General features: G+C 41.0%; 1 protein-coding gene across 1 annotated transcript in view; it reads right to left on the bottom strand.

The window, feature by feature from the left end:
* Window positions 1–1246: 1246 nt before the first annotated feature.
* Window positions 1247–13259, bottom strand: part of ZZEF1 (zinc finger ZZ-type and EF-hand domain containing 1) — a gene marked incomplete at its 5' end in the record, with an annotated part of 61004 nt that continues 48991 nt past the window's right edge. Inside the window, 7 exons of the mRNA XM_082492905.1 lie at window positions 1247–4175; window positions 4653–4724; window positions 5260–5410; window positions 6934–7099; window positions 7859–7957; window positions 9820–9988; window positions 10887–11030. Coding sequence (XP_082349031.1) covers window positions 4101–4175; window positions 4653–4724; window positions 5260–5410; window positions 6934–7099; window positions 7859–7957; window positions 9820–9988; window positions 10887–11030 — 876 coding nt within the window. The 3' untranslated portion in view covers window positions 1247–4100. The remainder of the gene's footprint in view (window positions 4176–4652; window positions 4725–5259; window positions 5411–6933; window positions 7100–7858; window positions 7958–9819; window positions 9989–10886; window positions 11031–13259) is intronic.

Raw genomic sequence — 13259 nt, 5'->3', positions numbered from 1 at the left:
CCTAATGGTTGCAAAGATACCAGACCCACTGGAAACGTGACATCTGAGCTCGGCTGTGAGAACTCGGGGCGTTTGGGCCAGTTCCCTTCTAAACATAGCGTAGCCTTCTCCTAAAACGAGGTTAAAAAAAAAAAACAAAAAAACAATTCACCCACCTATAAGTTAGCTTGCAGCTTAATTTTGATCTCTTGGAAGAAAAACGGTCTTAATTAATTTGCTCTGAAAACCAGCGGTTCCCAAGCATTATGGTTGTGACCTCTGTCGGTTCCACCGCCTGGGACCGCGCTCAGCGTAATAGCAGATTAAACCAAATTTGTTAGATTCATCACCTTGCTTTCACCAGCTGAAAGCCCAAACCTGGCTGTCTCTATTTATAGTACTATTTATATTTCATTATATTTATATACTGTTTATATTTAATAAAATTCCCTAGTAAGACCATTTTCTGAGCACACGGAACCAGTGGAAACTTAGAGCTTTAGGTAAACATTCAAAGATGTCGACTTCCTCGCTCACGCTCCCCTGAGCGGCCCTTTCCCCGAGCCAAGCCCCGGGTAAATAAGCTTTTAAACTCAGTCCGTTGGACTAGGTGGGTACAAGCACCTTCGCTAATTAGAATCACCACTGTATTAGAATCGAGAGATACTAAGGCAAATTTCAGCTTTACATGAGACATCTGGGGACCCAGATGTGGGGTTTAGGGCTGAAAATAAACAGTCACAGGCACTGAAACCACTGGACAACCATGGGAAAACTTGATTTTTAGGATAAGGCCACTGGAACGTAAACAGCAAGACTGGAACTGAAGAGAGCACTCCAGATGTATCCTGAATAGTTCGATACAGTACCAGCGATATACAGACAGTAACTGCGCGCGGAAAAGCAGGTTTGCTTACAGGCATTGAAAATGAAGATCAGTAAGGAAACCCCTGGATCTCACTGCAACTTCAAGCGTTTAACGTTCAGTGAGGAGTGGAGAAAAGCAAACAAACAACAGACACTGTGGTGTACTTTTTTGTTTTTATAGAATTTTTACAATATATTTCTCTTCATTTGCATATTTTACCCATATCTGTAGCTTTCTTTTTACATGTTGAACTGAACTGGAATAAATCTAAAGGTCTGATATATTTTAAACAACTGATAAAAATTGCAAAGTAGTAAACCCGTAAGAAAAGAAATTATAAAACTCTCTTTTTTAAGTGTTTAATGAAAGCAAGTCAAATGTATCATTAGGAACAATATGGTTTGTTTTAAACACATCATAGGTGATTCAGGCAGGACAACTTGTTTGTTTGTTTGTTTTTTATATTAGGCACGTTTTTTTTCAGCATACCTGTTTTCCAGACAGTTTTATACTATTCAATAGTATCATCCACATCCACTTAGAACTGCTGCAGGATTTTCAAAATGTGATTGATCATGAATATTCATTATTGGCATTCTCTTCCTTTCTTTCTTTAAAACTACCAGAAGAAAAAAAAATAAAAAAAAAAAAATCAGTGTTTCTTGTCTCTTAAAAAATCCATAATGAATGATTGAGTTGTAAGGCAGCAACAGATTCAGTGTCAACTCAGGTCACAGTCCTTCAGTTCCATCTAGTGGGTAGAAATTATATTTAGTGGACACTGTTCCTCGACAGTCCCTTCGGGGCACGGTGACTGACTCACAAGGCCAGTTACTGCTGGTAGAGTAAGTTAAGTGGTACGCCTAGTAAGGAACACTGGCCACTCCTGTGTCATCCTTGCAGCCTCATGTCTTCATACAGAAAGCAAAGAGACAGTCCAACGGAAAAAAAATACGCGAATACGATAGAGCCATGACAGGTTCCATGAACGGTTTATTTACAGTCTTCATCCCTGATGTGAAAAAAAAAAAAAAAAAAAAAAAGCCTTCTTTGACTAAAACAGGCGGATCTCAGCAGCATGCTACATGCCTCAGCGAATCAGCCCATTGCACATCCCTGGCTGCTTAGCCACAGACTCACACGGAGGCAGTGAATAGAAAGTCCTGCGGCTCAAGAAGAGCAGTTTCAAAACGCTCACCTGTCCCATCGATACGACTCCCTAGTGCGGACTTAAGAACGTCTCGTTTTGGTGGAGCAACTCCCTGTTCTCAGATTCTGTTCACGCTGTCAGAAAGTGTGAAACAGTTGGTTCCTCGGGGATCTCTCAGACACCCCTGCAGCGAGACTGCAAACTCAAATACGTTACTTGGATGTGGGAACAAAATGATCCATGCGTTAGAGATAGGCCACAACTCTGGTAATTCCCTTCCCACCGTGATCTCATTCAGGAAGGAAGGAGGGCTTCAACCTTCAACTACAGTATACTCGAGGGGTTTCAGAGCAATATATCTCTCCAATTCCTTTCAGTCTTTGATAAATATGCCAGAATTCAGGAAAAACGTACTTCTCATTTGCTAAGAGGGCCACTCCATTCCCAAAGGCAACGGCTCCAGCATAGTGCTTCTTGGTCTTCACTTTTAAGTCTTTCAGGCAGAATAATCACATTCTCATTCAACCTCATCCCCTGAAGAAGCCTTCGCTTTGCACTCACTTGCCTGAACAGAAGTCAAAACATCTTTAACCACAGCACTAGAGACCATCCAAGAAAAAGGGGGTGGATGTATTACTGCACGTTTCCTTCTCAGAAGGAAATTGGACCACCCTTAAAATTCCAATCCCAGCTCGTAAGACCATCAATTCAGAGGTCACCCCCCAAAGCGGTGCCGCTGTGCACGCTGCACATCGCCATTTAGGCACCGCTCACCTTTCAGACAAACAAGGTCAATAATCATATTCCCTTCTGACAGAGCCACTGCCTTTACACAACTTGCATTCACAGTTACTACTGAAGCTTTTGGTTGCCTTTTTTTTCCATAGTCTAATGTTGAGGTGAGGAAGGGAAGAAGAAAATAATTAGCACAAAAAGTTCTCTGAATTCATACTTGACAAGACTCGCTCTACATACTGTACAACTGTATAAAAATACACCCCCAAATCCTTCTACGTTCTTTTTAACTTTTCGGGAAGGGAATAACCAGCGTAGCTGAGCAGGAAGAAAGCCAATTTATTTTAGCATAGAAGGTCTGCAATTCATTCCACGTTCGCTAAGAGTAATGCAGTTATTGCTCTATAAGATAAGACTGGATTGATCATTAACCCCCGCTCTAAGCACTGGGAGTCCAGGTTCCCAACATTGCCGAGAAGGACCTCCTACGCCACTAGTATCGAAATAATTAAGAGAAAAAAGCCCCACGGATAGTATGTTGTAAAGATGTGATCTTCGAGAAACATGTAAGTTCCTCAGTTCTTCATATTCCCACGGCTTTGCGAATGGAGGCTGGTCTTCGCTCTCTGCACTCAAATAATGGACTATTTAGAATAACACGTTGGAGACAAATGAAGGTAAGAATAGATGATCCGGGGGATCAAATCAAAGAACAGGAGGAACATTAACCTCGTGCACGAGGATGCTCTGAAACAGGAATCCTTTAACTGCCATGCAAGTCACCCAGAATTCGTTTTACAACCTGTACTTTAGTAAGAATCAAAGTTCTTCTCCTTGGGTAGTAGCCTTTAAAACAACAGCAAACATGACAGGATTCAAGCGTGGACCATTTCCGCATCAGCCCACCAGATTCGGGTTTGCCTTTTTCACTTCAATGATTGATATATAATAGATGCTGCCGACGGCATCACTCCGAGTTCAGCAGTACTTTCAAAGCTGTCACGTTCCATCAATCAAGTTTCCTTGGGAGCAGAGGATACCACCATGGGGGCCTTCCATTCTCATACTTCAGCTACCTTCTTTCGATTACTTCCTCTGAATAAAAAAAAATATTGTTCTGTTTACTCTAACATGCTACAATATGTGCATACATAACTGTAGGCGACGCGTGAGTTACTTCAAGATGTGCTTTTTCATTGAAGTGCGCTTTTACTTTTACAAATTCTACATCAAGGTGGAAGGAAGGAAGGCTGCAGAGTGCTCATACACTGAAGCTGAAGGAACTTTTCCTGAACGGAGTTAAGATGTTTGTTCCAAGGTTCCTATGGACAAACTACTCTATCCCATGCACTCCGGCCTGAGCCAGTATTAAACATTCCAGAAACTTGTTGATTTGTTCGGGTAGTTAATGGCAAGGCTGATAGCAGCAATGTTTTTCAGGGCCTAGAAGAGAGAAGGAAAAATAGAGTCACATCAAAGATTCTCCCCAATCCAAAACTGTAAAGAAATCCTTGTATGAAATTAAATGGAAATAGATAGATAACCATCCTGTTTCCACCTGGTAGCGCAGTAGCTGCCACGCACCCAGGCAGTTTCGGCAAGGCAACTGCACCTCCAGGGGCTGACAGACCAGCCCCTTCCCCGTTGCCACGTTTTGGCAGCTGAGAGGTCAAACCGGTAAAACAGATAAACCTGATGACACCCGACAGCCAGTTTGTGGCACATCATCTGACATCTGAACAGCATTTGCGTGTAGTTCATTCCCAAATTTCAGAGGCCTGTCACGGTATTGTAAAACCCAAGTGTAATCATATCTATTATATAAAACTCCACTGGGCAATCAGAAATCGTTTATTTTTCTCTGACTGCCAGAAAAATAGCACAAAACCACACTCCTCCGGGGTTGTGCCATCTTATTACCTGTGCTGTGCAGCGATGAAGATGATCTTCAGTATTTAAGGCAAGCAAATACTCCTGCAGAGATCCAAGCTCCTGCAGCCAGAAAGCATTCAATGAACACCAACGTTTCTACCAAAGACACCACCCTACTAATTAACATTAGAACACCGATCGTTATAGCAGTCCCCGTGAATCAAAGGTACCAGAACTACACACAAAACTCTCTTGGACACAGTTTGTGACCACAGAAATCAGGTCATTACAGCCTGTTCATATGCAACGTTCGAAGTCGGCTCAAGGAGAACCACATTCAAATACCTTTAAATTAATTATTAAATCAGCATTCTTCTCAGAATGAAGAGTGGCTTTAGGGCCTACTGCCTCAGTCACACAGGGAAGAGTCGTGACTGTTTCCTAAGGTGCCACGATGGATAAGTATGCCCCTCTATCAGAATTTGCTACCAGACTCCACCAGGGAAAGTTCTTAATGTTTCTGAAGCATTTAATGTTTCTAAAGCTCTGATGAACTTTGCCAAGATAAAGGAAAACTGCATTTAGTTTAACACTGAACTATGTTATCATTCCCAGCAGTGGGGAGAGGAGGGATACAAGTACAGGAACTGCTTACAGTAACTCTGTTTTCTGTAACAAAGAAGAGTTCTGCAAGTGCTCGATGAAGAGGAAGGAGGATACCAGGCTTGGCCATGTCGTGACACAAGTTGTTTTCCATGTGGGTGAAAAGCTGCCAAAGTGGCTTCAACAAGGTGAGGTCACAGTCCCTGAAAAAAAAAACCAACAACAACCAAACAACAATTTAAATGGAATTCAAATGAAATAGTGAGTACCCATTACCTTATGCCTGTTTTGGGGAGAAAACCACAAAAACCTGCACAAATTTAAGGAGAATAAAACCACACAGTTTTGACAGTTAGACCTATAAATAAAGGAAGAAACACAAGAAGCATTTTCGAATCTAAATTCAATAAGGTGTTTCAGCACAGTGAATTTCATTCTGAATCAGCGAAGTGGAGAAGACCTCATATCCACGAATGACTAAATGACTTCTCTAAAATTGAGCGGCCTCCTGAAATGAGGACTTTAAAAAAATTATATATATATCACTTTGCTAAATACTGTAGCTCCACTGCTTGAAATTATACAATACCGAACAGGGCAGGCGATGCCCTTATTTAGGGCAGACAGACAAAAATTGATAAATAGCTTTAAAAACAATTCCAACCCTGCCTCCTTCCTACTCCTGAGTTACAAGCTAGCTAATCCAAATGTCACTTATCATACAGACAGGATGACAAATATCATTCAATAGGGAGGAAAAGGGGGAAAACTCGATTTCAGAATCTATCATCAGATTAACACAAGAAAAATGTTAAATATTATAAGCACAATGGAGACTTGATCTTTTAGCAATTAAATTTGTTGTCTGCATGACAAAGACATTTTCTGATTAAAAAAATACCTAAGGGAACTTGAAACAATAATAAATCAGTGATTACAAGTAATATCAAACTTATTTTTTCAGACTTGGATGTAGATCACTGTATGCAAAATTTACAGAGTCAAGCAATGGTTCTATGTAACTGTGAGATTTTAATACTATATGCGAATATACTTTTTGATTTCTCTTTATCCAAGCAAGGTAGTAAGATGCTGTTGTTTTCATGATTTTGCTTGTTCTGAACTGAAAGGACACAACTGAGATAAGCGTCAGTATTCCAGCATTGTTGCCTTTTGTTTCCAGCACCTCTACTGAGTTAATGTGACTGTACACATTTGCAAGACACTATAAAAGCTCAACACTTTTTGAATGTGTATTTTCATAAGAAATACCCATGCTATACCTCCTTAAGCATTAGCACACCTATCCCTTCTGAAACTCCGTTACAGGCTTAGTGGTACAACTAAAAATTATAATTTAAAAGTTATCATCGTTTCACCGGTTTATTATTCCATCCTCACCTTAATTCTGAAGTACAACTAATAGAAAGATAATAAATTTCTAGAAAATGAAATCTATTTTTTGTCCTGTTTTGGGACGATTTTTTTTTCTTTACAACAACATCTGAATTCATTGGCCCTTTCTTAAAAGCCAAGAAAGACAACAAAATGTTCTCAGAAAAAACCCTTATGATAACTTTCTGCTATCAAGGCACTGTGAACTGTATCTGAAAGGCAAATTAACAATGCTACTACAGATCATGGTTTTCTGACTTCAAAATATTATCAGCTTTCTCTTCTCCTGCCTTTTGCCTTTTAGCGTTACAATGCAGAACAGCGCACTTACCTCTGGGCGCTGCACTGCACGATCTTCAAGAGCAGGTGGATCGCCTTCAAACGCTGGTGGCCAGTCTGACGGCACGCTACCCCCACCTGCCATTCCCAGATTTTAGCCAGTGGAAGGTGAGGAACTACCCTTTCCTCAGACAGCATCTGCTTCAGAATTTCAAACCCTGGGGGGGGAAAAAAAACCCCAAACACCAAAATCAAACAGCTGTTACTTTAGTAGGGACCTATTCTGTTCATATGCTCAGTTTTCTCCATGTATTAAGTACTGTTTGGGCAAGTAAGAAATATTGAGCAAAAATACCAAAAAAATATAGTTCTAGAGTACATCCTGACATTACAAGTCTTTTCTGGGGCAAAAAACTTAGAAAGAATCCTATCTGAAATAAAAGTTTTTCCCAAATAAGGCAAACAAAACACAGGTCCTTGCCACTATGTGACACACAGTAGTTTTGCTGATTGCAAGTCATCCAACTTCAATTTCATTAAAAACATTTAAGCTCTAAAATAAACTAACAAAAGCTTTCATGTTGTATCTAGAAATTAGATCCAGAAGCAGCCTATTCTAATGGAAAACTACTTTTTAAAAACCCAGTTACAATTATTTCTGTTTCCAATTACAGCACCTTGGAGTGTTTACTAAATTCTGTGTGTAATTATTGTCCTATAATGAGACTCTGAATGCAAAAAGCATTATTATAATTGTTATCTCCAAGCCTCTGTGAAGGTTTGGTATTTCTAGCATAAAGTCTCAGCAAATAAAGAGACATGAGTCAAGTTTCAACTCGAACAAAACTAATCACGTTATTTGCAAAGCAATGGAGAAAGGAAATTCTAAATCAAAGAAAGGGATAACCACAAGTTTGTGAAAGCTTGGCAAAATAACTTGAAAAAGTCCTTTCCGATACGTCCTGAGCGGTGCTTACCTGTCTGAAACCTTCCAAGATGACCCGCTGTCACCGTAAACTTATAACCCCACTCAGTGTTACTCATGTCAGAAGTAAATCGGTAATAGAGCGTGTCCCCTGTGTGCAAGGGAAGGAAGAAAATCCACATTACTACCTTCGGAGTCAGTTTCACTATCGTAAATTCAAATGAAAAGTCTGTCATAAATTAATCCCAGATATTGTCATTCAAGAGAGGTGATCTTTTGCTAATTATGAGATAAACAGGAGGCTGAAGAATGGTTTCCACTGTGTAAAGATAGTTACAAGGATAATGTCTCTTACATTTTTGACAACTACATAGAAGAAGAGGGAGTTAAAGAAACGCTATAGTTCAGTTAAACTTCACTTTTCCAATTATGTTAGGGAGCGGTTATGATTTACGAAAAAAAGAACCTCTACATAGACAGCCAACTTCACAGTCCACTAAACAAAAGGTTAAAAAAAAAGAGTGTGAAAGTAAAGTTGCACAGCTTTTACACGTCAGAAAATTAAATTGCAAAGTTACTCTAGGGAACAAAATTGTTAAACCTAGCCACTTAAAAGTGGAAGAACTATCAAAATGTTTGACCATTTTACAATCAGGTAGTGGAACATTCAAGAAGTTCTTGTCACTGTAGCATCTACAGCTTCACGGAGATAAGCCCTGGTAGTTAGCTGTAATGCTAAAAAACCATATCCTTACCTATTGTGCTCTGTAATATTAGATCTGGTTAAAACTTAGAATATCCTTCTGTTCCATGAAAAATCCCATCACCCCGGGGCAAGCATGCTAGTGTTCACTGGGAAGCAGAATTTTCAAAGTTTCACGAAGAAATTTGAATTTTTTTTTTTTTTAGGATTAAAAAAAATAATTAAAAAAAAAAAATCTAAAACCATGTTTCCCTTTTCATTATGACGTGGAGCCATTGCTCTCTCCTACTCCTGGGAGTCTTGAGAAAGCATCAAATGAAAAGCCCAGAAGCCTTCAAATGCCTGGTTTCAGCTAACGCCTGCGGAGTGAAATCAAGAGCCTTAATCCAGACAGCCTTGGCTGGAAATAAAGTTTCACAAGGTGAAATTCAAGTTTCACAGCCAAGGCTGCTCAAAAACAATGGGCCTCAAAGTTCAGCTTCTTGGCAAACCTCTGCAACTATTTGGGAGGAAAAGGAAGACAGAAAGAAGTTCATAAAAATCCAAAATATTTCTACAGAGCGCACATTTGTTTCTAACTAGCACCTTGTAACCCAAGCGGCTTTGCTAAGAAAGTTCCTAAATCTACTTACAGCTACTGACAGTACTCGAAGTTAAAAGCTTCCTGCAACGCTACAGCGCTCAGCGGGTTAAAACAGCGTAAGACGCATGGGACCGTGCACTCCTTCAGCTCACCCGCACTTGCTGCTGCCGTTATCAAAACCGCGCTTAGAGAATACAGGCTGAAGTTGTCAGTCAAATGGCGGGGGTTTTTTTTCAGCTATGCTCTGTGGCAACAACTGGAGACAAGGCGTTGGCACACATTCTTTATTTGCTCTGAGCACTAGTACAGCACAGAGACAAGAGATAAGCCTATCTGTTTGGGTTTTTTAAACAAAAAAATAAAAATGTGCTTCCTGTGGAAAGTAAGACAAGGCAGAAACAATGTAAGTGAATATTGTGCAGAACAAGGACTGTGTTGGAACAGAATCAAGATCAAAATTTGTTTCCAGTAGCTAAGTGCATGCTTTGACTGAGGCGTGGAAAAAAAAGGTCAAGTAGCAGAACACCAGATAAGCCTACTTTTAAGAAACAAATGCAAGAGCAGCACATCAGAGCATACAGACCGGGACAAGAAAAGGAGTTTTTCCCCCACACACACACCTCAGGAACATCTGCATTTAACTGCCATATTTCAGTAGTTTCTCTCGAGAGCGCTGGATACCAGCGATTCCCCACACATTTGCACTTTGAAAACACTGCGTATTCACCTGGAAGCTCAAAATCATTCCATTTCTGCGGAGACCCACTGAAGCTGTGCCGATCCTGCTGGAAATCGCTGCTGCTGGACATGAGCAACTCATCACAGCCTTCTTCCGTATTACACTGAGAGTCAAATTTGATTGAGAGGTAGATAGCACCGGGAATGTGAACTTTATCCTGAGAAATAAACATACCATCTTTGTATGCTGCAATACCATATTACCCAGAAGCCACTTAACTTCCACCGTATGAACAAGGGAGATATAACAAATAGTACAGCATCTCCATGGGAAGAAAGCCTCTCTGTTATTTTTATCAGGAGCTAATTTAACAAATGTAAACCATGGCCTGTTGTTTGCATTAGCTGTTAGGAGTGTAAAAATTACTTGCCAGCGATGGTTTGCTTTTTAAAAGCAGAAATCATTGCTGATATTGATCTCAGTGCCATATCGTAAAGGTTTATACACATTTTGAAAATAAAAATCAGAAGAGTAAGAGCTGCAGGGGAAAAAAAAAATAATCCCAAGACTGCCCAGAGGCAATAATTACTTACCAATACATATTAGAAAAATGCTTTCAAACAATAGCAAGAAAAGAAAAATCAGAAGCTGTTTGTGTCAGGAGAAGATAGTCTAAAATGAGGAAGACAAGAAAGACAGACTCCACTTCTTGTTTCTATCAGCACAAGGAAGTAACAGGCCAAGCGAAACAGACCTTCAGATGAAAGGGTAGAGTTATTTGCTCATTAAGGCCCTGAAACCATCTAAGTATATGATCTGCTTCACACACAGGCGTAGTAAAACCATTTAAGCTAAGCACTTTTTGCATGTTTGAATGAGGACTACGCTGAAGTGCCTTACCAAACATATTTCTTTACAGGGCAAGGCCTCAGTCATTTGGCAGCAGCCTCTTCGAAAGCAAGACTGAACAGGTATTTCACAGGGGCGTCAAGCACAGAAGTCCCATGGGTATACGCGTGGAACAGTGGGAGGCTTCTGCTCCAACCACAGTGATGTTCTTCAACTGGTCTTCAGACCACGCAAATCCACTGCAGTGCAATACATGTGTAACTCACCTCAAAATTAGTATTGTTGTTATAAGGATGTTTGGATTCGCGCATCTGGACTGCCATTCCAGGCTCCTCCATGAACTGGCACGCCGTCAGTGCCATTGTTCCCAGCATGCTCTCGTTGCACCCGTGCAGGACCTTCTGTAGGATCTGGGGAGAAGCAACACGTCACGTAAATACAATTTACTATCAAACCAACATTCACAAACTTAGATGCTTGATGACTGACATGAGTCATTTCCAGCCATACAACATTTCGGAAGAGAGAACCAACCTACTACCGAGAAACTAAACAAATTCACAAGTGATGTCTACAAGCGTCATCTCCACAAGCGCAGAAGATTTTACTCTGTCCTTTCTTCCAGATCTTTCAGTCTTTTTCCAACAAAAACGCAAGAGCTATTAGCTACATCTCTTCACACAAAGGCTAGAATCAAGGCTAATCCATAAAGTAATAAATAGTAAACAAAAGCTGTAAACAAGGAAGATAAACAACTTTGTTAATATACTGAACAGACACCTCTACCTTTTATACCTTCAGGTTTTGATTTGAATAGAAGACATTTTAGCCTTCAAAATGTACAACTTCATGTATACGAAGGAATGATTAAGTATCAGTTAAGTGGCTGCAGTGTTTCAAAGCACTAAATGCAAGAGCTGTGTCTTTAAAAATACAAATAAATGCCATTTAGTCTATCAGGACACACTAAATGGTAATTCTGAACAACCCAAGTCTCTACTTTTTGTTATTTTTCAACAGTACACAAAAGCTCTGAATTGGGAGTCCTGCTGCTGGAGCCCCTTTCCAGGTCATTAGAGCAACCTGTTACAGCTCTTCACCTGCAATTTTCTAACTCCTCCTAGAAAAAGTAACAGAAGCTCAGACCAAAAGGTTCATCTCCAAATCAGCCAAAAATGGATTTCTTGGGGAAAAGGAGTTTAAAACACAAACGCAGTAGGTAGCACAGTTCCCTGAATAGGTTCTTTGCCTCCACACGCTTGCAGAACAGCCGAAGACAAAGGCTACACTTTTGAATTTAATATGCCTTAACAGATTCTTACTGTATCAGTTCATTCTGTCATTTTCTGAACCTATATAAACACCCTGCGGCACCAATTTCAATGACATACTGTGTCAAGAACCAGTTCTTTTGGTTTGTTTTGGACCTGCCACGTATTACATTAATCTGACACTCCTTTGTTTTCTTACTGGGAGGGCCAGTGAATAATACTTGCTGTTAAATTTCATATGCTGCTTACTGTTTTAAAACCATAGAGAAGGAGGAACAGACTTTTCCATTACTCCTCCTCCCCCCATGACCCCACAGGGCAAAGATCCGGCATGAAAACTAGTTGGTTCCTCCTACTGAAGTTATTCCATGGCTGTAATAACTTTTGCCACTCTTCGTCAGAACTCTTCCAGTTGTATGGCATTTTTTTTTTTTTTTTTTTCTCCTCTAAATGAGGGGGTCACGTCACAATGTGAAGCCCAGGTGAGAGCACACTATTGGTTCAGTGGCATACCGATGCCTTCTGTTTTATTTTTCACAGAATCACAGAATCACAGAATTATCAGAGTTGGAAGGGACCTCTAGAGATCATCTATTCCAACTCCCCTGCTAAAGCAGGATTGCCTAGAGCACATTACTCAGGACTGCATCCAGGCGGGTCTTGAAAATCTCCAGGGAAGGGGACTCCACAACCTCCCTGGGCAGCCTGTTCCAGTGCTCTGTCACCCGAACCGTAAAGAACTGTTTCCGTGTATTTGAACGGAACTTCCTGTGTTCTAACTTGTGCCCATTGCCCCTCGTCCTGTCACTTGGAACCAATGAAAAGAGCCTGGCTCCATCCTTCTTCAACCCACCCCTTAGATACTTGTATGCCATAATCAGGTCTCCCCTCAGCCTTCTCTTCTCCAGGCTAAAGAGTCCCAGCTCTCTCAGCCTTTCCTCATAAGGCAGATGCTCCAAGCCCTTAATCATCTTAGTTGCCCTTCGCTGGACTCGCTCCAGCAGTTCCCTGTCCCTCTTGAACTGGGGAGCCCAAAACTGGACACAGTATTCCAGTTGTGGCCTCACCAGTGCCGAGTAGAGGGGGAGAATGACCTCCCTCGACCTACTGGCCACACTCTTCCCTATGCAGCCCAGGATTCCATTGGCCTTTTTGGCGACAAGGGCACATTGCTGGGCCATGGATAATTTACTGTCTACCACAACCCCCAGATCCTTCTCCTCCAAGCTATCTCCCAGCAGGTCAGCCCCTAACCTGTACTGGTGCCTAGCATTCCTCCTCCCCAGGTGCAGGACCTTGCACTTGGTTTTGTTGAACCTCATTAGGTTCTTCTCTGCCCAGCTCTCCAGCCTGTCCAGGTCACGCTGG

This window comes from Vanellus vanellus (genome assembly GCF_965231255.1).
Source record: "Vanellus vanellus genome assembly, chromosome: 19".
Classification (NCBI taxonomy): Eukaryota; Metazoa; Chordata; class Aves; order Charadriiformes; family Charadriidae; genus Vanellus; species Vanellus vanellus.
Note: the sequence above shows the minus strand (reverse complement) of the source record. Positions and strands in the feature narration are given on the sequence as shown.